The 12,433-nt window shown below is 37.7% G+C and overlaps 1 protein-coding gene across 1 annotated transcript; it reads left to right on the forward strand.

Annotated features, from left to right (window-relative positions):
- The first annotated feature begins 175 nt into the window (after positions 1-175).
- On the forward strand, positions 176-2,205 carry LOC106659548 (venom acid phosphatase Acph-1-like). The gene is made up of 6 exons (XM_014382142.2): positions 176-524; positions 615-719; positions 791-1,056; positions 1,137-1,420; positions 1,505-1,707; positions 1,784-2,205. The coding sequence occupies exons 1-6, from the start codon at positions 426-428 to the stop codon at positions 1,955-1,957; spliced, it is 1,131 nt and encodes a 376-aa protein (XP_014237628.1). The 5' UTR covers positions 176-425; the 3' UTR covers positions 1,958-2,205.
- Positions 2,206-12,433: the final 10,228 nt, after the last annotated feature.

A 12,433-nucleotide genomic window follows, 5' to 3' on the forward strand; every position in this document is an offset into this window, starting at 1 on the left:
AAAAAAGGGAGAGCTGATATAATTCACGATCCGGAAGCGCAATCGCTCGCAACGCGTGTGTGCTCTAATCCACACGCACACACACACATACGAGCGCAAAAAAGACACGTACGTGTACTGGCGTTTAGAGTAGCTTTGAATAGCGGCGGTACGCGTGATTTAGTCTCGTCTCAATTGCAGTGTAGTAGGAGAGAGTGTGGGTGCCTCGAAACGCGGGTGATAATAGAAGCGTCGTCGCAGTTCGTCGCGAGGATTCGGCCTTTTTAGTCTCTGCACGCAACAGAGGCGCGTTCGTGGAAAAAAATCAAAATTGGCTGGGATAGATAATACCGATAATGGACTCGCTGCGGTAATAGTTGCCTCTCCATTCGACGTAGTTCAATTCTTTTTATTTCGCAGTTTTTAATTTGATAATAAGAGAAAAAATGAAGATACTCGTGATTAAATTTTTATTGGCCTCGTGCTCCATTATGTTCGCCCGGGCGGACGGAGAGGAGGGATACCGTTTGAAGCACGTCAGTGTGGTAAGTCAAAAAAAAAGAAAAAGAAAAAAAAAGTAGATCGCAGGAGTATCGACCGCGAAATATTTCATGCGTTTTTCTATTGTTTTTAAGATCTTCCGACACGGAGACCGTGCCCCCGATCCCGTGGAGATGTTCCCCAACGATCCCAACTATCAGAACACGTTCTATCCCTATGGTTTGGGCGGATTGACGAACGTGAGTCTCTCTTTTGAACGACAAAAATTTTCATGCAAAACATCAACAAAAAACTAATTTGCCCCCGGCAGGAGGGCAAACGTCGCGAGTATCGCCTCGGCGAGATCCTGCGCGAGCGATACGACGATCTGCTCGGCGAGGTCTACCAGCCGGACGCGATCTACGCGCGCAGCACCGATTATAGACGAGCCAAGATGTGTCTGCAGCTCGTGCTGGCTGCTCTGTATCCGCCCAAGGGTCCGCAGATCTGGCGGGACGAGCTGGCCTGGCAGCCGATACCCGCCGAGTACGCTCCCTCCATCAAGGACTGGTTGATGATACCCGAGGAGTGTCCCGAGTAAGAAAGAACGAAATATCGATTGGGAAACCCGTCGAAAATGACTCCGTCTTGTTGTTTTCTCGATATACGGTATACAGATATCTGAAGGAGCACAAGGACGTGAAGAGTCTGCCGGAGGTCAAGGAGAGGATCGACGAGCTGAGCGAGTTCATGAGCAATCTGACCGAGTGGACGGGCCGCGAGATATCCTACGTCAACGACATGTACAATCTCTATCACATCCTCGTGGCGGAGCAGGCGATGGGCCTGGAGCTGCCACGATGGGCCAAGGAGGTCTTCCCCCGTGGTCAGCTGTACGACGGCATTCAGCTGTGGTACGAGATATTCAGCAAGACGACGCACATGAGACGCACCAATGGAGGTAAAAAAATAACAAAAATGAGAGCGAGTTACCCGCATCACTCGTAATCGTTATGATTTATCGTATACGATGATACGCGTGCAGGAAAATTATTGCACAACGTGCTGAGTCACATGAGCGATCTGGAGCGCGGCCAGCGGGCCCCGAAGCTCGGTCTGTACAGCGGCCACGAGACCAACGTCGCGGCGATCCTGCAGACCCTCGGTTTGTGGTATCCCCACGTGCCCGAGTACAGCAGCAGCGTCGTGCTCGAGCTCCACGAGAAGGACTCGCAGTACTACGTCAAGGTATGCTCTCATAAAAAAAAAAATAATCATAAAATTGTTTCGTTCGATGACCGTACGTATGTATGCGCGTTCGCAGGTGCTGTACTATCTGGGGATCCCCGAGAAGTGGGTGGAGCAGGTGGTACCGGGCTGCGAGGCGGCCATGTGCCCGGCCGACAAGTTCCGCGAGCTGCTGGCCGAGGTGACGCCGAGCAAGGACGAGATGGCCTGCGACAAGAGCGTGGCCAAGGGTCACGGTTACATATTCTGATTCGAGTATTATTGTGCGCGCGCGCGCGTCGAGGACGAACTTTTGGTATAGAATGTGCAAGAAATGGAGAAAGGATAATAATGATAAAATGTAGAAATAATACGAGTAGACGATAAAAATGTCGGGACGACGATGGGCACGACGATTTTTGTGATAATGTTTGTTTCGTATCGTCGTACGTTAAAGTAAGAGCCGATCTTAAATGTGTCCAGTTATGAATATGTTTAATTACAATTATAGATCATTTACTTGTTTGTTTATTTTTTTATTTATAAAGATGACCTTTTTGTCCAGAAGATTCGCGTGACAAGTGTCACATCGTACATCGTAATTATTCCTATGAGAGCTGTTGTTTTCTTTTCGTAAATAAGAAGTATAACTGAGTGCTCAATCTCTTTACGTGCTCAAGTTTGGAATTTGTAATATTATAAGAAAACAGCAGGCATATTTGTGTTGACTTACAAGGGGAGCTTTTCAGGTCATGGTCATGGATTTGCTCCAAAATTTTTTTGTGGTCTCCTGGTACCCAATACTGAAGATCCCTGTGCTTAAGTTTGATCCAATGGGCCTTAGGGCCCATTTTTTAAAGGATTTTCCACATTATAAAAAGATCTTTGTTATTTTCTACATCGATACAGAAGTACTTAAACAAAAAATGCAAAAGTCAAAAGTTTTAAAATTTTTCAAAGAATCTGCTTGAATTTTTTCTGACTTTTTGGGACCATCTACCACTCTCTTTAGGGAGTCCTAAAATCTATTAAAATACCATCAAATTTGGGCCTTTCGAATTGAGTGATAGATGATCCCATAAATTCTGAAAAAATTCAAGCAGATTCTTTGAAAAATTTTAAAACTTTTGATCGTAACATTTTTTCGTTTAAGTACTTCTAAATCGATATAGAAAATGTGGAAAATCCTCTAAAAAATGTGCCCCAAGGCCCATTGGATCAAACTAAGCACAGACCGCAAAAAAATTTTGGAGCAAATCCATGACCCGGACCTGAAAAGCTCTCCTTGTTAGTAAATTTCTAATGAAATTCCTCAATCAGTTTTTTTTTTTTTTGTTAAAATTAGATGATCGATGTTCGTAAAGTATTACTATATAAATTTTAGTTTAAAAACATATTTTTTGGCCTGTGCGTCCGAAAATCGAGATGAGATATTACACAAATAGGTATCATCATAGTTTTTGAACATTTACAGATCGTGACAAGTGTATAATTCTGAGATATTTTATCTCTATCTTGTAAGAATTATATGTTGCGATGAAAGCGCGAACATCGAAATCTTAGAGTCTCGCCGGTCTCGCGCTCATTTTTTTTGTTTATTCATTGTGATCGAGTTCTATCACGACGTTCCTCGCCTTTTTTTTTCCATAGATGTGTTTGATGTTCGTAGACACCTCAAGCCGGTACTACCTATCAATGCGACGGTTTTCGCTCTGATAGCTAGTATCAGTCTGAGGTGCGGCTAGAAAACTTGAACCTAAGATAAATATCAAAGATGATCTTCTACTTCAAATGATTGTGTGATTGTCAATGAAAAAAAATCGAAATTCATGTTTATATTTTATTTATTTGAAATTAATATGGTCAATGTACAAATATTTAAGTTACATCAGACATTGGAAATACTGCAAATATTCAATAAATCTTGGTTAGTTAGATTCTCGATGATTTTTTCACAGCACTCAAATGGCAATCGTTGGTGTATCAGCTCCATGAAGCATTCCAGTCCCCAAGCTCGGAAAAATCCTCTCAACAGTATCGAGGCCATCGCTTCATGAATTCCCGTGGGGAAAAACCCTAATAATCTTTCCACGATCATGTAAGGAACATATGTGAGTCGTCTCGCCGCTTCATCGGGTCGTAACCGCATAAAGTCGTAGATCGACAGATTTTGAAGTATCCGTATTTTTTTTGACTTTTTCTCGTATAACTTGTCATTGATCCAAGTTTTGTCAAAATTCACCGAAATCTCAAACAATCCGTGTTTAGCGAAGATTTTCATGATCGTCAATGCGTCGCTTCGGGCCATTTGGTACTTTCGGTTTTCCAGGTGCTGAATGATGCCAAAAACATCAGAAATTAATTCCAATTTAAATTCTCTTTTTAAGACTGCATATACATTAACTTGGTGATTTAATTTGTGCAATTTATATGATTCGAAATACTCGTCGAATTCTTTTTCAGTGGGGAAAACGAAGCTAGACAAATCGGCACCATCATTCAAAATGTCATAGACGGCATATGGCAAAAGGTTCGCCACGGCCCATTGCAGCATTGTCCGGTCCTTCTTGTCTCGTGCATCAACCTGTACTGGTTTACCGACTTCTTTGCTAGTATCGAAAAATATCTTAACCAAGCTCTTGTAGTCGCAATTTTTGTAAAGAATTTGCAGAGGAATTAATCCATCATTGTTAGCCAAATTCGTATCCGCGCCTCTTCTCAGCAGTAATTCGACTGCCTTATTGTTACGGTATTCTAGGGCCAAGTGTAATGGTGTGTTACCCAAATTGTCCTGGGCGTTGATTTGAACCGTCTGCTGGTTGTCGTCGATGACCTTGAAGAACAACGCCGACAAGTCATCGTAGCATTTGTCCTTGCAAACTACATGCAGAGGAGTCGATCCTTTCTTGTTAGCCAAATTTGGATTGGCCCGATGTTTCAATAGCACTGCGGCAACGCCCACCTTATTATTCTTCAGAGCCAAAATCAGGGGCGAATCGTCTGTTTCTGTCACGAGGCAATTGGGATCCTGTCCGAGCTCAAGAAATTTCTCGACGATCTCACGGAGGCCCAACTCGCAGGCCACGTGGAAATGCGTGTAGCCGGACTCATCTGTGTAATTTACATCGAATCTGTGGAATATAATAAAAAGATCAGGGACGATTTCTCCTTTATATTCCTTCATCGCACGATGTAGAGGTGTGGTGCGACGCGATGATGGTTTGCCGTTTTCATCAACTTTGGGCTGGTTCCTGTAGCCGGTTTCGATCACAAATTTGATGATCGTTTGTAGCTCGTGCAAATCGCACTTCACAATCTCCGACAGAAGACAATCGATCTCTTCGGGCTGGAAAATGTCTCGGAGGTTAGGAAGTTGGCCCTCCCAATGATCGATCAAGACATAAAATTCGTGGAAAAATCGAAATCGCTCTTTTTCGATTGTCCAATTGCACATATTTCGTAAGTTCTTCAATCTTTCCAGGGAGTCGAAGGAAGACAAATTGACCTCTTCTTGTAAATCCTCGAATGATTCCGACCTGTCAGAGATGGACATTTTTTTGCCTTTTTTACACAACAAAACACACAATCACTTATAATTTAAGATACTTTTTTTTTTCAAGAAAATCACTTGATGAGATCAACGCGATCGATTCGTATACGATGAGGCGTTCTAATGTGTACTGACTGCACTACAAAATGATCTTGTATAGAGATCTATATTGAGCACGTGGTAGAAGATATAAACTTTCACTTTTTTTTCGAAAAATTACCCGATTAATCTGATCAATTCTTAGATGTTCTCACTATGGAGTCGTAACTTCTACTGACTCAAAATGCACTTCGATCTGTATAGAACATACGGTGGATGCTGTACTTTCTCTTTTTACTTGATGAGATAAATCTGATATTTGAAGATGTTCTCGCTATGGTGTACTGACTTGCACTGACTATACACGCGCTATGATCTCATACATATGTGCTGTGGGAGCTACAAAAAATACGTACAATAAGGGAGAGGGAAATCTCGAGGTAGGGGACTCTCGCGTAAATAACATATGCAGCAATAATAACAATAGTACACAGGTAGGCATAAGTGACGCATCCATCTCGTCTTACACTTTCCAATTGCTATCGAATTTTTAAGCGTCTATAACTTGTGAACGTGTGGTTAGATAGGAAACTCGTTCGGGAACGCACGTGCACGAGAAAAAACGAGATACACGAAGCTATAAAGACGTTGCCTTAACCCATTAAGTTCTAAGAGGACGTTTATTCAACACTTTATTCGGCTACTGTTTTTTTTGGTGAAAATGGGGTAAAAGAATGTGAGCGTAACTAATTCTAATGTAAAATTTAATGCCCTTTCAGAATCTGATCTCAGATTTCCGAAAAAATGATCAGGTCGAAAGTTAAAGTGATTTTGAAAAAAGTTTTTTTTTTATTTTTCGAATTTCCAAATGGAAACCATTTGAAATCTCAGGGGTTTCGTACAAATATCGCGTCCTTGATACCTTAACTAAAAGTTAGTGAGGTTTAGATTGACGACATGGAATGATGTCTATTTGATGAATTAGTTATGCAATCCCTCGTTTTCCTAAAAAACCATAACTGTACCCGTTGAGAAATATACTATTTTTAATCAATATGTCCCACGATAAACATAATCGTGAAAATCAGCTGTACTCCTATGATATTCATTCATCGACCTTTTTTTGCGTTGATCGCAGAATTCATTCATTATAACAAACGTATCGAACAAACAAAAAATGAGCATGAGACTTGAAAGTTACTTCCAAATAAATGTATGCAGAAAATGTATTCATGGTCTGTTATATTTACTTTTGATAGTTCTTTTGAAAAATAAAATAGACTAAAAAATTCCTCAAAGAAATTGTCAATAGCATGAATTTTAAATTGCTTTAAATGCTCTAAAAGAGAATGTATAAACGATGATGAATCATTAACTTATTTGTAAATAATATGATTATAAACGATTTTGACGTTGTCCTTCGGATACATTAATCGTGTTAGTAGTAAAAACAAATTAGTTTGAATGTTGTATTTCCCGACGAATCAAGTCATAATAACGGAAAAAATTTACTCTTTTAATCTCTGTGGCACTAAATAGAATGATTGATTGTTTCATTTAATTCAGACACTAAAATGGAAAGTCGTGATAAAAACCCCGAGGAAGAAGTCTCAGAAAATAATTCAAGTGAACAGGATATTGCTGTTTTAGACAGCAAAAAACATGTTGGTGATACTTATCAGGGGGAATTTACACTAGAATCAATCACGATAACTCATCTAAACACAATTCACAATAAGGAGAAAAATTACGCATGCGACAAGTGTGAAAAGACATTTGAGTTTCGAAGTCATTTGAGTAGACACCAAATATCACAACACAAAAGTCGCAAAGATTTTGCGTGCGACCAGTGTACTAAGAAATTTGTGAAACAATCGAGTTTGTTTACGCATCAAAAATTAGTGCACAAAGATCGTAAAGATTTCACGTGCAACAAGTGCGAGAAAAAATTTGAAAATAAATCAACTTTACGAAAGCACAAAAAAATATTCCACGACGTTTTAAAAAATTACTTATGTGAAAAGTGCGCAAAAAAATTTGGAAATAAACATAGTTTGCTCATACATATAAAGACAGTTCATGAGGGTCTTACAGATTTTGCATGTGATACGTGCGGGAACAAATTTAGAAAAAAAGCGCAACTGCTTTTTCATCTGAAGACAGACCATCACGACTTCAAAGATTACTCACGTGACAATTTCGAGAACAAACACAGAAGTGAATCACATTTATTGAACCACCAAAAAATAACACATAAAGGTCGTAAAACCTACACTTGCGACAAGTGCGAGACAAAATTTGAGAGAAAATCGCATTTGCTTGTCCATCAAAGGGCGGTACACGAAGGTCGCAAAGACTTTACATGCGACATATGCGAGAAAAAATTTGCACGAAAATTCGATATGTATTCGCACCAAAAAATGACACATGAGGGTCGCAAAAATTATGCTTGCGACAAGTGTGAGAAGGTTTTTGGAAAAAAAGGGAACTTACTTGTCCATCAAAGGACGGTCCACGAAGGTCGAAGAAATTTCGTATGTGACAAGTGTACGAAGAAATTTGGAAATAAACAGCAATTGCTTAATCACTTAAGGACAGTCCACGAAGGTCGGAAAGATTATCCATGTGATCAGTGCGAAAAAAATTTTGGGACTCGAAGCAATTTAACAATACATCTTAAGACAGTTCACGAAGATCGTAAAAATTTGGCATGTGAATGGTGCGAGAAGAAATTTGGACTTGTATATAAATTGCTGTTGCACCAAAAAATAGTCCATGAAGGTCGCAAAGATTACTCATGTAGTATGTGCGACAAAAAATTTGGACGAAAATTAAATTTGCTTCGACATCAAAAAACAGTTCACGAAAATTGTAAAGGTTTCGCATGCGACAAGTGTGAGAAGAAATATAAACAAAAACCGAGTTTGCTCTCCCACCAAAAGACAGTCCATGGAGCTCGCAAAGATTTTTTATATGACAAGTACGAAAAAAAATTTACGCACAAAGGTCATCTGCCACCAAAGAGCAGTTCATGAAGTTTGCAAATATTACTTACAAGTCAATATTTACGCCGAAAAAGATTCTTGAAATTTTTTAAGATTACGTATGTATAAATTCAAAAAAAAATTTTTCAAGAAAGATTTGAACAAAGCACACCTAATAAAAAAGTGCACTAAGGAACATTTGTGACTCTCATAATTACTTACTTCATTATGTTTCAAACTTACCAAAAAGAGCGAGGCTTCATAAATGTTAAATACTAGAAATAAATTTTGGAATATATTGCCTCTTGATAAAAAAATTTGTATAAATCTCAATAAAGTTTTATCGAAGTTAATTTTCATACATGATTAGAATAACTAACTATATTATAATCATTTTTATCATACTAATATCTTTTTTAATTATGGTTTCTTATGCCATTAAGAACGATTATTTTTAATTAAAATGCTGAATATCTTAATTTTTTAAAATAAACTTGATCGACACAAGCAATACATTATGATACAAAAATTCAAGTGCTTTTCTTCTCATATTTGAAAAACTGTCCAGTCGAAACCTATCTCATGTTAAATGATGATCAAGTTTTTATAAATAATTTATTGATCGAATGATTTTCATTTTAGCACGCTCTAGACGCCAGCACTTTTTATGATAAAGTCAATAAAAATTGATAAAAATAGAAAAATTTGTCCATACAGATTCTGAAGGCTATGAGTAATATCGAAGTCTAGAATTCCGGCTTCAATTTAGTACTATAGCATACCAAATTTCAGGAAAATCTGTAGACTTTGTCCATAGTTTTTTTTAAAAATTCGAAATCTGGCCCATTTATAGAAAATTGATTTATTGTCAGTCATATTTGCATTTGATGATTTTTGTAGAAATTATAATAAGCTTTCGTAATTCCTCGAGAGAATCGTCATCAAGCTAGAATTGTAAACTGGTTATCATATATCAAGTACAATGTATAAACAGATAAATTGGTAAACAATATGATATTTAACGATTTTGACATTGTTATTCGAATCACTGATCATGATCATAGTAAAAATAAATTAGTTTGAATGTTGTATTTGCCAACGAATCAAGTGATGAAAACCGAAAAAATTTCACTCATTTAATTTTTGAGGCACTGATTAGAAGAGTCGATTTTTTCATTTAATTCACCGACTAAAATGGAAAAAAGTGATAAAGAACCCGAGGAAGATGTCTCGGAAAATAATTTCAGTGACACGTTTGTCGTATCAAACGTAAAACAATACGTTTGTGATATTTGTCAGGAGGCATTTACTCTAGAATTAAGCATGATAACACACCGAGACACCATTCACAATACAGATACAAATTATGCTTGCAACAAATGCGAGAAGAAATTCGAGTTTCGAAGTCATTTGAGTCGTCACCAAACATCGGTACACAAAGGCCACAAAGATTTTGAATGTGACAACTGCGAGAAGAAATTTGTGAAACAATCGAGTTTGTCTACGCACCAGAAATTAGTTCACAAAGATAGCAAAGATTTCTCATGCAACAAATGCGAGAAGAAATTCGAGTTTCGAAGTCACTTGAGTAGACATCTAATATCGGTACACAAAAGCCGTAATGATTTTGCATGTGACCAATGTGAGAAAAAATTTGTGAAAAAATCGAGTTTGTATACGCATCAAAAATTAACACACAAAGATCGTAAAGATTTCTCATGCAATAAGTGTGAGAGGAAATTTGAAAATGAATCAACTTTACTCAAGCATAAAAAAATATTCCACGAAGTTTTCAAAAATTATTTATGTGAAGTGTGCGCCAAGAGATTTGATACTAGACCCAGTTTGCTCTTGCACTTAAAGACAGTACACGAAGGTGGAAAAGATCTCCCCTCGAAAGTCAACAAAGATTACTCATGTGACAAGTGCGGGAAGAAATTTATAAATAAATCGAATTTGCTCTTGCACATAAAGAAAGTTCATGAACATCGCAAAAATTACGCTTGCGACAAGTGTGAAAAGGTTTTTAGAAAAAGGTGGTATTTCCTTGTCCACCAAAAGACAGTCCACGAAGGTCGGAGAGACTTCGAATGTGATAAGTGTGAGAAGAAATTTGGAAATAAACAGCAATTGCTCAGACACCGAAGTATAGTTCACGAGGGTTGCAAAGATTACCAATGCGACAAGTGCGACAAGATGTTTAGAGATCCAAGCTCTTTGATCAGGCACCGAAAAGTATTTCATGAAGGTCGCAAAGACTACGCATGCGAGAAATGCGAGCAGAAATTTGGACAAAAAACACATTTACTCGAACATCAAAAGACAGTACATGAAGGCCGAAAAGATTTCGAATGTGACATTTGCCAGAAGAAGTTTGCAAATAAATGGTATTTGCTGAACCACCGTAAGATAGTCCATGAAGGTCGTAAAAATTTCGAATGCGACAAGTGTGAAAGAAAATTCGGGAGTAATTCTGATTTGTTGAAACATCAACGGATAGTACATGAAGGTCGTAAAGATTACGCGTGTGACAAGTGTGATAAAAAATTTGGACAAAAACCGCATTTGCTCAAACACCGAAAAATGATCCACGACGGTAGCAAAGATTTCGCATGCGATAAATGCGAAAAAAAATTTGGACTCAAATCGTATTTATTTGTGCACCGCAAAACAGTCCACGAGGGTCGAAAAGATTATGCATGTGAAAAGTGTGAGCAAAAATTTGAAAGTAAATCACATTTTACGAAGCATAAAAAGGCAGTCCATGAAGGTCGCAAAAATTGCGAATGCGACAAGTGTGAGAGAAAATTTGGGAGTAATTTTGATTTGTTGAAACATCAACGGATAGTACATGAAGGTCGTAAAGATTACGCGTGTGACAAGTGTGATAAAAAATATGGACAAAAACCGCATTTGCTCAGACACCAAAAAATGATCCACGACGGTAGAAAAGATTTCGCATGCGATAAATGCGAAAAAAAATTTGGGCTCAAATCGTATTTATTTGTGCACCACAAAACAGTCCACGAGGGTCGTAAAGATTATGCATGTGACAAGTGTGAGAAAAAATTTGGAAGTAAATCACATTTTACGAAGCATATAAAGGTAGTACATGAAGGTCGTAAAGATTACGCGTGTGACAAGTGCGAGAAAGCATTTGGTCAAAAATCGAATTTACTTAGGCACCAATTGACAGCTGTACACGAAGTTAGCAAAGATTTGTAGTCCAATCAAGTGACTTTTATCATGCACCGAAAAACAATACACAAAGCTTGTGAAGATGACGAACGTAATAAGCGTTTAAAATAAATATGAGACTCTGTCAAATTCGAGTAGACATTTAAAAACTGGTCGTAAACTGCTTAGAAACTACTTATAGATTTTGAAGATTACGTATGTGTTCCATTAAAAAAAAAATAGCCAAAAGATATGTTGAAAAAATAATTAATCTGACCGAACGAGTTGTTTACGAAAACTTATTAATCGTACGATTCTAACAAAACTACCCAATATAACTTCGTAACATTTGTAAATCTCACACTTAAATCACTTCATCAAGTTTCAAAAGTATCAAAATATGTGAAGTTTCTTAAATTGTGAATGCTAGAAGTAAATTCTAGGAATATATTAACTCTTGAAATATTTTGGATCGATTTTAGGAATGCCTTATTAGATATAATTTTGTGTACATAAATTAGACGACTTAACTGTATCATAAGTACGTGTTTACAATAATAATAATTTTTTTGTAATGGTTTTTTTTTCAATCAAACCACCCTGTAGTAAGCGACCAAAAGAAAAAGATGAATCAACGAACGTTTTTTTTCTCTTCTTTAAATATTATATTTTCATAAAAAAATTATAGCTGCTCTTGTAAATCGTTAATTCTTTTTTTATGTGATATAAATCTTATTACACGACTCGACAAAGGGTTCTTCGACATCCAAATTATATTCAATATATTGTGAAATTATTGACGCGACTGCAGCAGCGATCCCATTACATGATATTACATGTGACGTACCGTCATACACTGAATGCGTATGAACGATTGTGCGCCTGGATGAATGACTATTTCATTACAATTCCGAAGTAGTCTTGGCGACATGCGAATGCCCAATCGGCGGAGGGGGAAGGATCGCCAAGAAGTTATCACCTCGCTAATACAATAGTG

The sequence above is a fragment of the Trichogramma pretiosum genome, unplaced genomic scaffold (genome assembly GCF_000599845.2).
Source record: "Trichogramma pretiosum strain Unisexual culture from Peru unplaced genomic scaffold, Tpre_2.0 scaffold39, whole genome shotgun sequence".
NCBI classification, from domain to species: Eukaryota; Metazoa; Arthropoda; class Insecta; order Hymenoptera; family Trichogrammatidae; genus Trichogramma; species Trichogramma pretiosum.

What these genes read in the sequence shown, in the direction of transcription:
- LOC106659548 (XM_014382142.2), top strand. Translation starts at nt 426, where the DNA reads ATGAAGATACTCGTGATTAAATTTTTATTGGCCTCGTGCTCCATTATG. An exon ending in GTTTGGGCGGATTGACGAAC is followed by an intron (nt 720 to 790) that starts GTGAGTCTCTCT and finishes TGCCCCCGGCAG; the next exon opens with GAGGGCAAACGTCGCGAGTA. An exon ending in ACTCGCAGTACTACGTCAAG is followed by an intron (nt 1,708 to 1,783) that starts GTATGCTCTCAT and finishes GCGCGTTCGCAG; the next exon opens with GTGCTGTACTATCTGGGGAT.